This window comes from Ipomoea nil, unplaced genomic scaffold (genome assembly GCF_001879475.1).
Source record: "Ipomoea nil cultivar Tokyo-kokei standard unplaced genomic scaffold, Asagao_1.1 scaffold0688, whole genome shotgun sequence".
NCBI classification, from domain to species: domain Eukaryota; kingdom Viridiplantae; phylum Streptophyta; class Magnoliopsida; order Solanales; family Convolvulaceae; genus Ipomoea; species Ipomoea nil.
Genome location: NW_017617116.1, coordinates 7,223,021 through 7,241,930, shown reverse-complemented (window position 1 = coordinate 7,241,930; position 18,910 = coordinate 7,223,021). Strand labels below are relative to the sequence as shown.

Genomic DNA, 18,910 nt, shown 5'->3' with positions numbered 1-18,910 from the left:
GACTGCAGATATAAGTCCTTTTATTTGATGATTATAATATCAATTTTATAATTTTTCAAAAGAAACACAATTATACATTTATACCTCTCTTACCCTATTTTACAACTAAAAATTACATTTTTTTTTGTGGACCTTGTCTAAAAGCACTTTTGGAAAATTAATTAAATATATAAAAAAAACTGTAAAATCGATTTTATTTTATTTGTCCAAAAAAAAAAAAAATAGCGTAAATTACCAAAAGGACCCTAAATAATTAGGACCAACACAGGAAGAAGGAGGGCAAAACGGACAACCCAAGAACAGGGACACACTACTACTGCCCTTTTACCTTTGTGTCATCCCCATTTCATTCTCATCCGCGGAACTTGTCTATCTCCTTACACAAAAATCCTGCCAGTCTCGATGCCCCGCGGATTTCTACTCCATAGATTCTCTCTCTAGCCTTGTTTCTCGTTCCATCTCTCTATATACTCATATATTGTACTAATATTGCGGAGCAATATTTATTTATAATTCTCATCCTTTCTTCCTCCATGAGCCCAACTCCCCTTCTCATTTCCAGCCTGTAGACCCAGATTTGTGCTATCTATCGGTGATGGCATATTTCTGGGGCCTCTTTCAATAATTTTCTTGATCTATCTTTTCATTTGCCGTATTTTTTTTATCGGAAAGAGAGAGGCTTTAGTATTTTTATCCGGGGTGGGAGTGTAGATAGATATATTTTACTTTTGCTTCAAGTATCGATAATTGGTATTTGAATTAAGGTTGTTTTATGCAATATCTGTTTTGTTTGAGGAAGAAAAGTAGGGGGGTTTGGGCAATACCTGGCATAATTTATTGATAGTTGGACTTTTTTCTGGATCTGGGGGTAGTTACAAGATTTGTGCTTTTGATGGTGTTCTTGATGTAATGTGAAATTGGGTTGAGGGGAAAATTTGAAAAGGTTGCATCTTTGGTGGATTTTAGATTTTCTTTATTGGAAAGTTTGAGTTTTTTGTGTTTGGGAATTTGAGTATGGATCATGTGATCGGTGGAAAGTTCAAGCTGGGCCGGAAGATTGGTGGTGGATCTTTTGGGGAGCTTTACTTGGGTAATCTCTATTACTGTTCTCTACTTCCAAGTTGATTTTGGATTGTAAGATTAACTGGGTATTGTGGTGTTCTATCAAAATGTGATTTTGTTGCAGGAGTTAATGTGCAGACTGGAGAGGAAGTTGCTGTGAAGCTGGTGAGTGGGGTTTAATTGCAGCTAAAGTTTCATTGTATAAATGTGGATTAAATGGATTGCACTACTTGTAGTTTAAAGAACTTCATATTTGTCTTCTCAAAGATCACATCTTGATCGAAAAAATAGTGTCTTTTTGGTGTTAGTTTGCTGGTATATGTGTTTTGATGCTAGTATTTTGTACATAAGTGTCTAGAATGATTAAGTAATGGTAGGGAAGGGTTTCATAAGGTACATTGTTTAACAGGACTTAATTAAGTTTTCTGCAATTAGGATGTCTATTTTCTTAAATTTAGCGAATCCCAATGTTGTCTGGAATCTAATTTTCTAGCTCCCCAGGAACCAGTTAAAACTAAGCACCCTCAGCTTCATTATGAATCAAAGCTCTATATGCTTCTACAGGGTGGAAGTAAGTACACAAGTATTCTTGTTTTCTATATCTTCAGAAATGTGATACCTTTTTTGAATGTGATACCTTTTTTGTTTTCTTTAAGCTGGAATTCCCCATCTCAAGTGGTTTGGAGTCGAAGGAGAATACAATGCCATGGTTATTGACCTGCTTGGGCCGAGCCTCGAAGACTTGTTTAACTACTGCAATAGGAAGTTCACGTTGAAAACCGTTCTAATGCTTGCAGATCAATTAGTAAGTATATATACCACGGCCATATAATGGAGGTGGCGTGATTTATGTGGCGTTTTCGGTGATTATTGTTATTTGCAGCTTAATAGGGTCGAGTATATGCACTCAAGAGGATTTCTTCACCGCGATATAAAGCCTGACAACTTCTTAATGGGTTTAGGACGCAAGGCGAATCAGGTCTGCTCTTCAAATCAAATGCCTTCTTAATCGGTTTAGGATTGTTCCTTTACAAAATGTTTTTTTGTTTTGTTTTGTTTTGTCATAGGTATATATTATCGACTATGGTCTTGCCAAAAAGTATAGAGATTTGCAAACGCATAAGCATATACCGTATAGGGAAAACAAGAACCTAACGGGCACGGCTCGTTATGCTAGTGTTAACACCCATCGTGGAATCGGTAGGTGAAGATATTAGTTTTTCCCCGTTTATTTGTATTTGCCCGGTTTCCGTTTTTGTAATTGTGTTTCCTTTTCTCGCTTGTAGAGCAAAGCAGAAGAGACGATCTGGAGTCTCTTGGCTATGTGCTAATGTATTTCTTGAGGGGAAGGTTTGTGAAAACAGCTATCGTTTAGCTTTTTTAGTGATTTTACTTTGTAAATATCTCTCGTATTTGATTCCTCGTATCACAGCCTTCCCTGGCAAGGGCTGAAAGCGGGCACTAAGAAGCAGAAATACGACAAGATTAGCGAGAAGAAAATGCTTACCCCTATTGAGGTACTGTAGGTTCAATAATTGATTTGTGATTGTTGAGCATATAGCCATTAATGTGCAATACAACTATTAGCTTAGACTTTTAGTTGAGATGGAGCACATGCTTCACGTGAGGGGGCGTGTTGAGCATATAGCCATTAATGTGCAATCCAACTACTATTAACTTAGGCTTTTAGTTGAGATGGAGCACATGCTTCCCGTGAGTGAGGGGGCGTGTTGAGCATATAGCCATTAATGTGCAATTCAACTACTATTAGCTTAGCCTTTTAGTTGAGATGCAGCACATGCTTCAATTGTGATTAACGCTATTGAATACATATCCGTTGACCTATACACAGGTGCTTTGCAAATCTTATCCATCCGAATTCATCTCGTATTTTCATTATTGCCGATCATTAAGGTTTGATGACAAGCCAGACTACTCATACTTGAAGAGACTCTTCCGCGACCTTTTCATTAGAGAAGGTAAGTTTGTTCTTTAAAGCACAACCGTAATCATTGAAACAAAGTTCTTTTCCCATATTTTTAACAATTTTTGTTCGTTGGTGCAGGCTATCAGTTTGACTATGTTTTCGATTGGACTATATTGAAATATCCACAGATCGGTGGTTCCAGTTCTAGAGCGCGAGTATGTCTTTATTTGCTATATCTATATCTCCACCTCCTATTAATCAGAAAAAAAGTAAAAATCAAATCTTTGTTATCTCTTACTTTACTATTTGTTTTCAGCAACCTATAGGGAGATTATCTTTGAACCCCGGACCATCTGCTGAAAGAGCAGAAAAGACCCCGGGTATTGTTCTCATCTTGCTTCACTTTTTATAGTTTATATTTTTGAATACAACTCCAAGAACTTACATAATTTTCTCGAATAGTGAGGCAAGAAGTCCGGGGGGATAGGTTTTCGGGTGGTGTGGAGGCGTTTGCTAGAAGGAATAGCTCCGGTACTGGTTTACACGGTGATCATTCGAGGCACAGAACTTCGGAGGATATCCCGTCATCCAAAGATGCAGTGAGTGTCATTAGTTTATTTTTTTCTTTTCAATCTTCGTAGTTGCCGTTAATTCTATTCTGCCGTTTTTGTCCTCAGCATGCTGATTCTGAACGAGGACGCGTTTCTCGGACTGGTAGCGCCTCGAGGAGGGCGGTGATGTCAAGCAGCAGGCCGAGCTCCTCGGGCGAGCCCACCGACAGTCGAACTGGACGCCTGGGCTCGAGCAGCGGGCGTCTATCTTCGACTCAAAGATTACAGCCCGGGGTTGAGTCCAAATCGTCGTCTTTCGCCCGAACTTCTGCCACGAGAGGCGGTCGTGACGACACGCTCAGAAGTTTCGAGCTTCTGACCATTGGCACTGGAAGAAGGAAATAATTAACCGTCAAAAACTCGAAATGGTCACTCCACATTTTATGTTCACACCATTGTTTAAACCGTAAACCACGACGAGCTGTTGCTGTCGCGTTTGCCATTTACCTTCTCCCCCATAATTCTTCACTTTTAAGTTTTAACTGCCTTGTAAAATCACCAGAAAATGGCTAAAGATCTCACTCCCCAGGGAATTTAATTTGTTTGTATATTTGAGACCTTAGCTCTCTTCAATTCAATGCTGCCCCCCCTGTATAAGAGAGGAATCTGTGTTGAAAAAGAGAAACATTTTTTTTTACCAGTCTCAATGTTTTGCTGTCATTTGTCTTTGAACTATTGTACTTGGCTGATAGTGGAAAACTGGAAACTGCATTTTAAACCTTTTACCTTTGAGAACACAAGTTTTTCTGTGCTGTTCTTCAGCTAATTTTCTTTTTACACTGTCATTTCTCTTTTCTCTTTTCTATTTTCAAGTATTTACATTATTCATGAGCTTGTCTTTGGAGTAACTTAAAAGTAAATTTCTGAAATTATAAAAGTGAGCATCGGGTGTGTATTTTCAGACGAGAATATGTTAGTTTGCCAAGAGTTAGTTCGCCAAATCATTAATGACTTTAAAGAAGTTTTAAGTTCCTCCAAGAACCTTTGAAACAGTCTGCAAATCAAGTTTTCTGTAGTTAGGGAAGTTGTTTTTGTGTTAGACTATAAAGAATGGCTTACCATTCCATTGAAATTTGTTGTAAACGTTCCAATTAATGATTTAATGAATTAGGTTTGTTCCTTTAAAAAAAGTGTACAATAGAGATTTAAAATGTGAAAGAAATATGAAGTACAAGATATAATCATTATAAGGGCACAAATTCGGACATGGCGCAAGTTCTCGTTTGGCCTATTACACACATATATATATTTATAGTGATTCAAATAAGAACATGGTCCTATATATATATATATATATAGGGTTGAGTTCACATGAGGACCACAATATATAGAGGACTGTACGGACTGATTACGGGCACACGATAAATTAGTATCAAGAACACAACTTAATACACAATGGCACACAAGAATACATTTAAACTTCAGGTTTCAAACTCAGGCTCTATTAATTAACAAACATATGCACACGACATACAAATTATGACACACGACTACATTCGGTCATGCACACAACATACAGACTAATGACACACGACTACATCAGTCCTCACGGTCATCTATAATGTAGTGGTCCTCATTTGAACTCAGCTATATATATATTAGTTGTCATGAATTGTTTACCTCTATTGTAAGTTAATAAATAGAGATATATAATAATCAAATGCCAAAAGTCAATAGTATGTGAGATGTTAATGAGTTGGGATGACAATTACATCTTAACAAATGGAAAAGAATTTTGGGAATGAGAAAGAAGGAAAATTTTACGATGTGATGAGTAATCGTGTTCTATGTTTTATAAAGTTGTACTCTTTACTTCTTTATGTATTTTTGACAAAACACAATTTGGAGATGAAAACAAAAGAAAATTTTACAGTGTCATGAGTTATAAGTGTTGTGTAGTTTGTAAATAAAGTTGTACATTATACTTTACAAGTTTTCTCTTTGATTTACAGAAAAGCCTACAACAATTACTGAATGTGCGTTCTGGGTGAAACCTGCGCACCTTATGATCTTAGCCGGCAAAGGATTACAAGGAGGTAAACCAACTTAGTTTGTCCATAACTGACTAGTTCAAATTGATAAGGCCAATAAGCAGTTCCGGACATGAAACCTTAAATTGTGATTATCAAGCCAAATGTCCAACCAACTTAATGAAGTACTGATTTACACATGTTGGGTGTTGAAAGTTTCAGGTTTATCCTTCTTTCTTTTAATGCCAAAAAAAGTGGTAAAGAAAACTAAACAAACAATCCAAATGACAGTGTCCATTAGTTGTTTTTTCTGGTTTATATCATACCTTTGACCCATACAATGTTCCAAGCAAACACTTCTCCTTAATTCTCTCCACATCAGTAGTGGCTACCCTGCAATCTTTCCTTTACATTTATCTATTTCTATATATATATATACCTAAAAGTTATTGAAATTTCCCTTAATTACTAGGCATCTGATATGGGCAACCTTTTCTTAAATAAAATAAAAAAACAGGCATCTTACTTTCTACATGAGAAATACAAAACTGCCAGACTCTTCTTGACAGATGCAACTCAAGCTGAACTGTAAGCTCTCATTCTAGCTCATATCTATATATGAACATATTGTAATTATTATTCTTTTTTTGGAAAACGGTGGAAATCCGCAGTCACTAATCGAGGTACAAGAAAATAAACCAGTTTAGGTTGTCTATAGCTGACCGACACAAATTAAACCAAGAAGGTCAATAGGTCAGCTTAAATTGCCCAAGTTGATCAGCTCAGACGAAGAAAACCAATAGATCACTCCAACCCAGAGTTAAATTTGAAATTTTGTGATTATCAAGCTAATAGTCTGACCAACTTATTATAATTATGATGTTATATAGGTTGGCTGAAGATGCAACTGGGAATGATGTGGGTACCCCTGACAACATAACAATGACCATGATTGCTGAGGCATCCTATGAAAGTGAAGATTACTGGAAAATTGTTGATGTGCTTCATAGGAGGTCATTTCTAACCTTAATTTCTGTGATTATGTTTTGTTTTTGTTTCCATTTTCTTATTGTGGATGTGTTCATCATGTGATGATTATTAGGTTGGATGAAATTGACTGGATGCAATGGAGGCAGCTGTACAAATCTTTGGTGTTGCTTGAGTTCTTGATAATCCATGGCCCTGACGATTTAGGAACAGAGTTTCTTTGTGATGTTGAAATCATTAAAGAGCTTGGATCATTCAAGTACAGGGATGAAAGAGGGTATTCACTTTTCTTATCTTATTTTCTCTGATTAATTTATAGCATAACTCATGAATAACATTGAGAAAACGAGCAAATATCAATTTTGATCTTAGGAGTATTAGCAAAATGACAGTTTTGGTTCGTATGTTTAATTCCTATCAATTTTTATTCACAATTATTATTTTATTATCAATTTTCATTAACAACTATTATTTTAGTGTCAAAAGTCATCATGTTGGTTACCTATTCGTTTAAGATATGCCGAAATATGAAATTATGAAGGGTATTTTCGTCATTTTTAAATTAAGATTTCAATTTGAGCATGAACAAATGAATCAAGCCTTAAAATCGATCCCAATTCACCGTTTTGAAGAGAATTGCGTATTAGGATCGATCTTAAGACTTTAATTTTTTTTATTCATGATTAAATTGGGATCTTTAGTTAAAAATGACAAAGATACCCTTAAATTTTTTAAATTTTGACAGTCTTAAAACACGCATGATTGATTTTGACACTAAAATAATAGTCGTGAATTTGAATATTGGTAATAACTAAACATATGTATTAGTATTGTCATTTGGTTAATACTCGTGGAACTAAAATTGTCATTTTGTTAATATTCATAGGACTAAATACATAGAAAATGACATTAAAATGGGTGTATTTTTGATGCAGGTTCGACTGGGGGCTTATGATGCAGAGAAAATCGGAGAGAATCCTGAATCTCCTGCAAGACGACGACGCTCTAAAACAAGCCCGCCTGAAAGCCCAAAGAATCTCCGGCGAAATCCACGGCTTCGGGAGTTCCACGTCGCCGGCGCCATCTCCGTCGTCTTCCTCCTCCTCCTCCTCCTCCTGGTCTTCCTCCCTCGGCTCCAACTCCACAACCAGCTCCTCCATCAGCGACGACACAGAAGACTCTAACAAAGACGTCGTCGACGACTGCTACAGTCCCGACATAACCACAGTTTCCCCCAGGGCGATGATGAGCCGGCTGGACGATAAGCCCTCGCCTTCTTGGACCCATTGCTATAACCGTAAAGAGAAGGAAAGCTTACTGGTAAACGTCGAAGATGAAGAAGAAGAGGGAGACAAAGATGACCCAAACTTCTTGGGCAGATTATGCTCCAGGCTTGGGATTAGTCCCCGGGGCCATGACTTTAGGTGCCATAGCTTTAAGAGACTTGATGATGGGAAGGAGAAAAGGATGCTACTTAGGCAGTTTTCAAGAAGATAATATAAAAATTCGTCATTCGATCTGTTCCAGTACCTTTTGTACCGAGTATAATCATGCAGGTACATTTTTAGGGTTATACAAATAAAATGTAGGCAAAGGTGGAGAGTAGTTTGAGACAGGAGTAGTACAATTTTTGCATCGAGTATAATCATGTATGTTTGTGTAGATTGATATTATAAACTTTCTCTCATATATATATACACATAAAGAGCGGGGGTGAGTGAAAACATATACCCGATTCGTTTTTCATTTGTAAACTTCGAATTTTATAATGTTGTACGACATAATATTGTGTTACAGAAACTAAAAATAAAATAAAAATTTGTTAGAATCTAAATTTGTGTTATCAAGACAAAATATTTATACATATATATGCTATCTCGATCTATCTCATTTGATGAAGCTTGATTCAAATTATTTAATCTATAATTTAATTTTTTATAATATTTAGTTCAGTATTAGTAAGTATATATAAAAGTGACAAAAAGAGTAATAGTTATACCTACACATTAATAAAATAAATAAAAAATTAGGGAGAGTTAGGGTTCTTGATAGTTTAATATAATCTATAGAATTTTGATGGTTGGATATTTTTTTTTTTGAATGCTACTGATTCTATTACATTGTACTATCTGTTTATATACTTTCTCAACCTACTGAAACACAGAGAACCAATAACGCCTCCACTGAGGCTCGAACTTATAATCTTCCAAATGGAAGTCCAATCCGGATACCATTGGACCACATAGTCCTGGTGATATGAATGAAAATATATTTAACATTTTCCGAATGTTTAACCGTGTGGAGCCCACGATTCGAAAATGTGGAGATGATATAGGTCGGCTATTCGGTGGATTGCATGAGACAAGTTTTCAACTCAAATAATGATGTTATCATATTGGGACCATATATAAGATAATAAGAAGAGAGAATAAATTAATTAATTAATATAAACATATATATGTAATATCTGTTCTGTCTTTTTCTGTTCCTTATTCAAACAAAAAAACCACATTGGTTGTTGTAAGAATTGATTGTTGGTACGGTGCATGAATGACTTTATTGCATAAATTGCATGAAAAAACAAATTTAATTTAAATAACTAAGTATTCCTTCTGTCTGTCTTAATTACTTTCTTTTTAATCCGTCTCAAAATTAAATAATTATTGATAAATGACGAATTTAGTGTTCTAAAACTAAAAATTGCGTGTGAATAAGTGTTTCCTCCCAAAAAAAAAATTGTGATACCAAAGATCAAAATATAATTTAAGATTCTCTTGTTTGCTTGGACAGCTCAGTGGGTCATAAGAGTAAAGTTTGAGAATAATGACCCGAGATCAAGTCTTAACAGCAACAGTTGGAATAACCTCTCTTCTTTGTGTGTGCATAGTAAGCAAAGACCTCTCCCTCTTTGTGTGTGTGCAGTAAGCAAAGACTTAACCTGGAGGCTCTCCTCTCTGTGTATGCGCAATAAGCCCAGGTTCTCCTCTGTGTATGCGCGGTTCTCCTCTGTGTATGCGCAATAAGCAAAGATTTAACATGGAGGGTGCGGCCTCTCCTCTTTGTGTGTGCGCAGTAAAGCAATAAGCAAAGATTTAACATGGAGGGTGCGGCCTCTCCTCTTTGTGTGTGCGCAGTAAACAAAGACTTAACCGAGAGGCTCTCCTCTTTGTGTATGCACAGTAAGCAGCAAAAATAGGGTGTGGTTGAGTGGAGTGGGGCTCCACCAGGTGGAAGCAAAGATTTAACATGGAGGGTGCGGCCTCTCCTCTTTGTGTGTGCGCAGTAAACAAAGACTTAACCGAGAGGCTCTCCTCTTTGTGTATGCACAGTAAGCAGCAAAAATAGGGTGTGGTTGAGTGGAGTGGGGCTCCACCAGGTGGAAACCCTGAGTATACAAAAAAAAAAAGTAAACAAAGTATACCAAAAAAAAAAAGTAAGTAAAAAAAAAAAAGAAATAAGAAGTAAACAAAGTATACCAAAAAAAAAAGTAAGTAAAAAAAAAAAGAAATAAGTAAAAATCCATAATTTATATCCTCTCAGATGTTCTATCGAATCGATTTGAAGTCCTTGATATGGAGATTCAACCTTTGGAAAAAATAGTTTAAGATTCTCAATAGCATATATGTCGAGATTTTGGGTTTGATGCAAGATTAAAAACATTTGCTGCACAAACATCGGCATCCAATGTTCCCTAATCCAATAATTCAACCTTGCCCATACTTTAATACATATTCAGTTGGTTTAATAAGAGTATATATTTCTCTACTTTGCATAAATAGTTAAACTGCTCACAAAAATAAATTTTGTCAGATCAATAATCGAGTCTTACTAATGTGAGAGCAACTTATAAAAAATGAAAAAAACTCTTTGTCCGATCAAAGTGAGGAGAATATGAATTGCTTTATTAATTTTTCTTATTTGAATTAATAAACTATGAGCAAAGACTCACTTATAAGTTTAAAAATTAATTATTAGGGTAAGAAATTAATACGGAGTATTAATTATTCTTCACGTACAAAATTACAATTGAGTTTAATTATTATTTGCATAATAAATTATAAAATTAATTATTTACGCAGCAAATTACAATAATTCTCCGCGGCGCAAGTTAGCACTGCCCACTATTTTGACAGTCTTAGTTTGACACTCCACCGCTTACTCCACTCCGGCATCAACCGTTCCGTTGCGGGACGTTTCAGTAATTACACACTACAAAATTTCCAAAACTATCTAAGCATTCTCATGCCGTTTCCTTCTTAAACTCCCGTTTTCAGTTCCTCAATCCCCAAAATACCCTTATCATTCTCTTCATTTTACCTGCCCCTATTTTCAACGGCGAATCTTCCTTTGGATATTTCTCCAGCCGGTCCCAACTCTCTCCGGTCGGCGGCCGAACTCTCTCTCTCTCTCTCTCTCTCTCTCTCTCTCTATATATATATATATATATATATATATATATATATCTCTCTCTCTCTCTCTATATATATATATATATATATATGTATGTATATGCCATTACGCCGGGTACTACTCTAGCTATTTGCTGAGTGGCCATTTTTTCTCTCTCAAGGCCCAATAAATGCATTTTCACCTCAGCTGCCATTGAAGCAGAGCTCTGAGGTTTTACTTTACGGTCGCTATTCTCGCTCGAATATCTGCGCAGGATTTGTTTGACGGAGTTCCCTAGTTAAAGCCGTCAGTGAATCGGAGCATTTTGCGGATTAATAAGTTAAATAGTCTCTGCTATGCGGTGAAGCTGTTCTTTTCCGAAGATTCGGAAGTTCGTTTTTTTTAATCGGCTTTGAGATCTGAAGCCCTTGCGGTGAAGGAGTTTGAGCTCGTTTCGACTGCTTGAGCTAAGAATGAAGTCAAGTACTCGGCTTAACTCAGTAGTCTTTCAGCTCACTCCTACCCGAACTAGGTAAATCTTCTCATTCCAAAGACTAATAGATACTAGGACTTTGGATGATTTGTATTCTTTGAGCTAGTTGCTTCGGATGATGGTCATTGCGTGTTTATATAGGCGTGAATAGGTTAAGTCGAGTGTATTCTGGACAAATTTAGTTGTTTATCACTCGTATTATTCTCTGTGGATTGTGGCATGTTTTGATCATTATTGTTTACTGGATATGAAACTGGTTGTATAAATCTTGGTTGCTTTGCACAAATGGAATTGAGAGTGATCCTTCAAACCTGTATTATTTGCTGACTAACTGTTTGGTTCTGTGAAACTGGTTGTATAAACCTTGGTTGCTTTGCAGGAATGGAATTGACTCAATTGAGAGTGATCCTTCAAACCTGTATTATTTACTGACTCACTGTATTGGTTCTTCAAGTTATGGTATTTGCAATTACTTGTGTTTCTTTCGTGTTTGCCTACCATGCTGCTGCGTGTTGAAAGCTCCAAAATAGCTATATGTGCATGCTTTGCTGAATCACTTATTCAATCATCTGCATTGTTGGTCATTATGATGTTGATGCGATACAGTTCTGGGTTGACCTTTTGCTAACATAACTGTAACTGTTTTTTTTATTACCAGGTGTGATTTAATAATTATTGCTAATGAGAAAAAGGAGAAAATTGCTACAGGTCTGTTGGATCCTTTTCTTGCGCACCTAAAAACTGCTCAGGACCAAATTGCAAAGGCTGGCTATTCAATTGTGCTCGAACCAAAATCTCACAATGATGCATCATGGTTTACAAAGGGGACAGTGGAAAGGTTTACATATCTATGTGATGGTTCTGTATGTGTTTTGCATAATGATATCAAAACAAAACGTTATCATAGTTATAACACTGAACTCTCAAGAGAAACCAAAACAAAAAGTTAGTACCTTTGACTATTGTTCTCCTGCTAAAATAGTCTTTTGACTGGGCTCTTCTAAGAGCCAAATAAGCTATGTTAGCAATAGCTATCATGGCATGGTTAATTGTTTGAACCTCACAATGTGTCTATCAAGAATGAGTAAATAATTGGGTTCAATTGTTGCTTTCAATAGGTTTATTCGCTTTGTGAGCACTCCGGAGATCTTGGAACGGGTGCACACTATAGAATCTGAGATTATACAGATTGAAGAAGCAATCACCATACAGGGGAAAATTGATATTGATCATGGGCATGTATGTATATCAAGTTAGATGCTTTATCAAAAGTTTATTTCAAGTCAAATGGTTTTTATATAATCAAAGGTTATGAACTTAATGTGCTATTTCTTATTTCTTCAACAGGTCGAAGATCACCAGGAAAAATCATTGGGATCCTTGGAAGGTACTTCATAATAATGAAATATACTGTTAGTTTTAGAATGAGGTTATCAGTCTTAGCTTTTCTTTCTAGTTTGATTATACTTTTTATGTTGATTCAAACCTGTGATAAAGTTTTTGTTTTTATTTTGATTTTTCCTCTTCGATCTGTGCCAGTTTCATTAATCCCTTTCTTTATTTGTCTTGAGTTATTCCTCAATGCTGTTTGTGTGGTTTGCCACAAGCATACTATTTCTGAATTGGATCTCTATGTTATTCTTTATCCAGTTTTTATGCTCATCTGCCCCCTATTATTTTTTAATTTCTTGAGTTGCACAGTGTGCATCTTTCATCATTAAGTAATCAATGTACTGTTTGACACCCAAAAACTTTTGACAGGTAACAAATCAACAGCAGGTGTTAATGAGGAGAAAGCTATTGTTCTTTATGAGGTATAGGATCCAGTGCCATTTTCATTCATTTTACTTCCATCACATGTTTTCAAATTTGGTTTATCCCTTGCAGCCTGGTTCCCATCAACCTGAAGAAAGTGATTCAGCCTCACAGGGAGGAAATTCAAGGTATACATTCTTCTGGAATGCTTGTTTTCGTGTATAAATACTTTTGCTTATATGGATTAATTATGGAGAGATCTAGAAAGGTCAAATAGAGATTTTTTTTTATTTTTTTTTTGGGGTGAAAATTTAGCTTAGTTTAATACAAAGTATACAGTATATTGAAGGTTTCTTGTACCATTTTCTAGCGTAAAGTTTTGCTTAGGTCTAGTAATATGAACACATCCAGTACAAAACTATTGAAGATTAAACAAGAGAATAAAATATGGTGTGGTGCTCTCACACTGATTTTGTGTTGAGGACATGCCTCTCTGAGCTCTTCAAGCACAGTTGTCAATTGAATTTCTGTCAAATAGTGATTGACATCTAAGAGCTCTAGTTTTTATTTTTTTTGATCCGCATGTCTGTCAGAGCACAACTTCTGAAAGTCCTTGAGACACGAAAATCCGTGCTACAAAAGGAACAAGGGATGGCCTTTGCACGTGCTGTAGCTGCTGGTTTTGATATTGATCACATGGCACCGCTGGTATCCTTTGCTGATTGCTTTGGAGCCTCACGTTTGAGGTAAGAATGAATTCACTCATTCTGTTGACTGATAGAAAAAGGGAGCTCAAGTGAAAGTTTTCCTTAACATGATATAGAAAGTAAAATAGAGGAAAAGCACCTCCATCTGTTTGGCCTCATTTATTTTGTTGAACAAGATGGAGAGACTAGAATGTTCTCTTTCTTAACCACACTCTTCTCAGACCAAACATGGAAAAGTTTTCCATTCCTTGTCCTCCTACCAAATGTTTTGTGAAATATTTCTATGGCAGGGATGCAAGCTTAAGATTCATGGGACTTTGGAAGAAAAAACATGAAACTGGACAATGGCTTGAAATCGGAGCAACAGAAGCAATTGCCAGCCAACCAGATGTCTCTATCATGAATGCATCTGGTATTGTCTTTTCCAGTGAGATGGCTTCAGAGGGTGATGGGAAATTAAGCATGGATGGTACTGCAGGTAAAGAAACAAACTCACTAGGGTTTGTGTTGTCAAGGAGTTTATGGTGCTCGTTGAACATGTCATATCTCCTTGATAGTTTTTTATTCAGAATCAAATCTTAGAAATTACATAAAATTTTACTCTCTCAAAAGCTACAAGTATTCTGTAGTTTTGATTCTCATGTTTGATCTAGTGAACCCAGTTTGTGAATTTTATCTAATAAAAATAAACCCGCATTATTTTGAATGTTTTAAATTCAAATTTCCTATTGATATATTAGTTATGCCAATCTAAATTACAATGCATCATTATAATATAAAGCTGTGAGGATGACTTCAAGATGGTAAACATCTGTATTTCATTTAATTTTCTGTGGAGTGTCTAAGTGATCAAGTTTTTTGTATTTACATTTCCAGGTGAAAGACAAAGAATAGAGCAGCAGGTGCCCAATAATCAACAAGAATCCTTTCAAAACCAGTTTCCCCAACCAATGTTTCCTCCCTGGGCAATGCATCATCCACCCTCTGCCTTACCTCTTTTCCAACCTTACCCAGTGCAAGGAGTGCCATACTATCAAGCTTATTCAGGAAATGGCTCTTTTTATCACCCACCTTACCCTCCTATGGAGGACCCTCGAATGGGAGTCGTGCATAGAACTGGGGGAAAAAGGCAGTCCATGGACGGAGATGGCAGTTCTGAGAAATCCCTGGATGACCCAGACTGGGATAATGAAGACCCACAGTATCAAGAGCACAGGAAGAAGGCAGGACGGTCTAGAAAAAGACAATCAGGAAAAGTTGTCATTCGAAATATTAATTACATTTCCAAAGCAAAGAACTCCTCTGATAGTAACTCAGGATCAGGTTCTGATTCTGAAAGCAATGCAGATGGTGGAGATCTTCTGAACACGACTTCTCGATCATCTAAAACAAAAGGTAGCAGTGGAAAGTTTTTGAATGAGCTCAATTCATATGATATAGAAGAGGATACCATCAACGAGAAGGAAACAGATGATGGGCATTGGTTAGCTTTTCAAAATCTTTTGTACAGAGAGAAGGATGAAGACAACCATGCTGACAAAGATCACATGTTTATGACAGACGAAGGTGTAAGGAGGAAACAACATTCTATAGGTGATGATCCCATTGCTCTGGGTGGTCGAGGTTCAGATGATTTGCATGATAGTAGGATAAATGACATCCATAAAGTTAGTACAAATATGTCTAGATTGTCCCGGGGATCAAATGATGGTGTTTTATTTTCTAACAGGGGGCATGCTAACACTGTGGGTCAAATGGACATTCAGTTTGCTGAGACAGAAGGTAGAAAGGTCATGTCTAGGACTGCAAATGATGACTTTATGGTGCCTGGTCGAGCAACTGATTTGCGAATGAGGAATTCCTTAGATCCTCTAGCTGAGAATGGAGTTGGAAGTGCTACTAATAAATCGCAGAAAACCTTCTCAAATGGTATGGCTGATGAATCTTTTATAGTACCATTTAGATCAATGACGTTGGATGATACTGTAGCAGACAACAGAACTGCCATTGATATGGATTCTGAGCTTCCGGCAACACCTAAAAACACAGCAAATAACTCTCATGGAGAAAGGAGCCAAGTTAATTATGAGCCTAGTGATTTGGGTTTGATACCTGAACGTGACGCAGAAAAATGTTCCAGTGGATATGACCCCTCTTGGGACTATGAAATGCAAGTTTGTGTCAAAGACACTGTTTCTCAGGATAAAGGAAAGAAAGAAGGCACAAATAATGTGAAGAAAGGACCTCAGAAATCAGACAAGGACCGTAGGCCAAAAGCTGCCTCGGATTTAGATAAGAAAAGGGTTGGTGGACCCATTAGAAAAGGAAAAATGGCAAAGACAAGTCCTCTAGAAGATGCACGAGCACGAGCTGAGAAAATAAGATCCTTTAAAACTGATATCCAGAAGATGAAAAAAGAGAAGGTATGTTTGCCTTTAATATGCTACTGTTAAGGGAAAAATCTTAGTATGAAAGTAGCCAGAGGCCATGGTCATGCTGCTTGTAATAAACTTAAACAGCATGTTTATGTTGGATGTAATGGAAACTCAGCAATATAATGATGTGGCTTATAGTCCATTAAACTACATGGTCATCATTGCTTTTCTGGTGCTTGGCATAAACTTCATTAATACATCATGCATCTCACACTATTACTTCATTAAATTTTATTATTTTTTGATTCTCTCATTGAATTAGATGTGTAACTTATTTACATTTTAACAGGAAGAGGAAGACCTTAAACGCTTAGAAGCTTTGAAATTGGAGAGGCAAAAGAGAATTGCAGCAAGAGGCAGCTCAAGTTCAGCTCGTTCAGCGGCACCTTCTTCTCAAACAAGAAGATTGCCGACAAAATTATCTCCGAGTTCTGTTAAAGGATCAAAGTTCAGTGATACAGAGCCAGGATCATCATCACCTTTACAGAGAACCAAAATACGAGCTCCCACTGAATCCCATGATTCACAAAAGGCCTCTAAATCCACTAAAGTAAGTGATGGACACTTGGCAAATGATCGGTTGACTAGATCAGCATCATCATTGTCTGATCCCAATAAGGAAAGTAATGGTGTCACACCTGATTCAAAAACATCAAGAGCAAGACTTAGAAGATTATCTGAGCCCAAAACAATCAGCAGCAAACCTGTTGCATCAGTGAAGGCACAACGTTCTGAACCAGTATCAAAGCCAAGGGTACGTAATTCTGAATCAGCATCCAAGTCTAAGCTATCTGATTACCCTGAAAGCAAGAAAATATCAGCTATCATGGACCTTGATAAGAAGAAGGCTGCTACCCTTCCTGAACTGAAGATTAGAACACCCAAGGAAGTTTTAGATGTACACCTTGAAAAGTCAGCTGTGAAGGATACAATGAAGGTGAATGATTCTGGGCCTTCAGGAAATTCTGAAAGCACTGAACCTTTCATGAAAAACAGAAAACTTCCACATGAGAGTGAAGGAGATGAAATCATTGTTGAGAAGACTGTTGTGATGCTCGAGTCTGAAAAATCCTCTTCACTGGCGCCCAGTGCATCTGTAGAAAATTTGGTTAAACACAAGCAACAATCTGATTTTGATGATAGAGGGGAAAGAACTGCAGTGGTATCTGAGTATGCTTTTATAGATGCACCGCCTTCACCCTTTGAAGGATTTGTCAGGGATCCTATTCCTGGCCGCTTTCTGGAACAACTGAATTCACAAGAGGTAATATAGCAAATATCTTTGGTTAACACCACTGCGTCATGTACCCTTTTATCTTATTTGCAACCAAAATCACCGTCTCCAACATCTATATTTTTACTTCAGTCACTGGGGATAATTTACAATCAACATGAATTAGGTTTGAAGGCAAAAATTGTGCACATATAAGTTAAATTACTTTTATCAGAGTGCTTTATGCAATTAATTCTTTACTAAATGTTGTGTTAATCCCCGTTTGTTATACTTTTATCTATTCTTATACTTCACTAAATTTATTTTGCTTACTTGGATAATAGTAATATCTCAGCTAATACTTTTATCCATTGTTATACTTCACTAAATTTTGGTTTTGTATGTTTCAGGTGGGAGCAAATTCTGTAGAGGAGACACCTAAATTTGCGAGTATTGATCCTGCTGTAAGACCTTATTATCAAGCCCCATATGCTCGTGTCTCCTCCATAGAAGTACCCTGTACTAGATACTCAGAGTATGCCAAAGCACCCCCGGCAAACTCAGAATTGGCATCAGTAGAACCTGCTCCTAAAGCACGTGTTGATGATGTGAAGACTGTGACAGTATATAACATTCAGGAAGGTTCAGAGAAGGCTCAAGTTAAAGAGCCATCAAAAGGATTCAAACGGCTCTTGAAATTTGCGAAGAAGAGCCAATCCTCCATTTCAGGTGATCGAACTCTTGAATCAGACAGTAACAGCGCTGTTGGTCTAAAGCAGGATGATAATGCAACAAGTATTGCTTCATCAAGTGAAGGTAATATACTAATACGACGTTGAACCCCCCGTTTTGATGATTTTAAAACAAGCGATCCACTTTTCTGTCACCAACTAATGTAACCTGTGCTAACCTTTTAAAATGTTTCTTCCAGTTTACACTTTGAAGAATTTAATATCTCAAGACGAAGTCCCAAGTACTGGAAACGCTGTTCAGAAGTGTGAGTACAACGTTCTATCTGCATGTCGTGTAAATTCTTTATGTATTAATCAAATGTGGAACTCATAATTCTATTTTCTGCTTGGATTCAGCTCGCCATTTTTCTCTGTTATCACCCTTCCGGAGTAAGACAACCGAAAAGAAGCCGGCATCATAGACCTTCTGCAGTTCTGCCATTGTCATCTGGTACTTTCAGTAATGGGCTTGCTGTAATTTCCATGTCAAGTCTCAACCTATTTATTTACCATTAACTTCTACTGTTATAAAAGAGGTCATTGTATAAAATTGAACTGTGATTTTGATACCCAATGGAAAATTATCTTGAAACTTAACTTAATTTGTTTATATACTACTGTTCTGAGTTT

General features: G+C 36.8%; 3 protein-coding genes across 4 annotated transcripts; all 3 read left to right on the top strand.

Annotated features, from left to right (window-relative positions):
- The first annotated feature begins 347 nt into the window (after positions 1-347).
- On the top strand, positions 348-4,340 carry LOC109175645 (casein kinase 1-like protein 10). Its single transcript, XM_019324955.1, has 13 exons — positions 348-1,090; positions 1,187-1,227; positions 1,564-1,633; positions 1,719-1,867; positions 1,946-2,041; positions 2,130-2,262; positions 2,349-2,412; positions 2,495-2,579; positions 2,915-3,041; positions 3,128-3,204; positions 3,306-3,369; positions 3,452-3,588; positions 3,667-4,340. Exons 1-13 carry the CDS (start codon positions 1,015-1,017, stop codon positions 3,943-3,945), a joined length of 1,398 nt encoding a protein of 465 aa, XP_019180500.1. The 5' UTR covers positions 348-1,014; the 3' UTR covers positions 3,946-4,340.
- Positions 4,341-6,048: 1,708 nt separating this feature from the next.
- On the top strand, positions 6,049-8,071 carry LOC109175646 (epsin-3). Its single transcript, XM_019324956.1, has 4 exons — positions 6,049-6,158; positions 6,461-6,583; positions 6,673-6,834; positions 7,493-8,071. The coding sequence occupies exons 1-4, from the start codon at positions 6,052-6,054 to the stop codon at positions 8,052-8,054; spliced, it is 954 nt and encodes a 317-aa protein (XP_019180501.1). The 5' UTR covers positions 6,049-6,051; the 3' UTR covers positions 8,055-8,071.
- A 2,987-nt stretch (positions 8,072-11,058) lies between these two features.
- LOC109175643 lies at positions 11,059-18,877 on the top strand. 2 transcript variants are annotated; one of them, XM_019324949.1, is made up of 14 exons: positions 11,059-11,478; positions 12,098-12,277; positions 12,558-12,678; positions 12,787-12,826; positions 13,201-13,253; positions 13,327-13,382; positions 13,788-13,940; positions 14,192-14,379; positions 14,778-16,324; positions 16,626-17,600; positions 17,960-18,298; positions 18,329-18,365; positions 18,481-18,546; positions 18,638-18,877. In XM_019324949.1, the coding sequence occupies exons 1-14, from the start codon at positions 11,420-11,422 to the stop codon at positions 18,700-18,702; spliced, it is 3,879 nt and encodes a 1,292-aa protein (XP_019180494.1). In that variant the 5' UTR covers positions 11,059-11,419; the 3' UTR covers positions 18,703-18,877. The 2 variants fall into 2 exon arrangements, with proteins under 2 accessions (XP_019180494.1, XP_019180493.1); XM_019324948.1 differs by having other exon boundaries at positions 17,960-18,365.
- The last annotated feature ends 33 nt before the right edge of the window (positions 18,878-18,910 follow it).

Bases quoted from the DNA above. Each gene is read 5' to 3' on its own strand.
- LOC109175645 (XM_019324955.1), top strand. From the start codon at position 1,015: ATGGATCATGTGATCGGTGGAAAGTTCAAGCTGGGCCGGAAGATTGGT. The intron at 2,263-2,348 runs GTAGGTGAAGAT...TCTCGCTTGTAG, and splicing joins TAACACCCATCGTGGAATCG to AGCAAAGCAGAAGAGACGAT. The intron at 3,370-3,451 runs GTATTGTTCTCA...TTTCTCGAATAG, and splicing joins AAGAGCAGAAAAGACCCCGG to TGAGGCAAGAAGTCCGGGGG.
- LOC109175646 (XM_019324956.1), top strand. From the start codon at position 6,052: ATGGGCAACCTTTTCTTAAATAAAATAAAAAAACAGGCATCTTACTTT. The intron at 6,159-6,460 runs GTAAGCTCTCAT...GATGTTATATAG, and splicing joins GATGCAACTCAAGCTGAACT to GTTGGCTGAAGATGCAACTG. The intron at 6,835-7,492 runs GTATTCACTTTT...TTTTTGATGCAG, and splicing joins AAGTACAGGGATGAAAGAGG to GTTCGACTGGGGGCTTATGA.
- LOC109175643 (XM_019324948.1), top strand. From the start codon at position 11,420: ATGAAGTCAAGTACTCGGCTTAACTCAGTAGTCTTTCAGCTCACTCCT. The intron at 12,679-12,786 runs GTATGTATATCA...TTTCTTCAACAG, and splicing joins TTGATATTGATCATGGGCAT to GTCGAAGATCACCAGGAAAA. The intron at 13,383-13,787 runs GTATACATTCTT...CATGTCTGTCAG, and splicing joins TCACAGGGAGGAAATTCAAG to AGCACAACTTCTGAAAGTCC.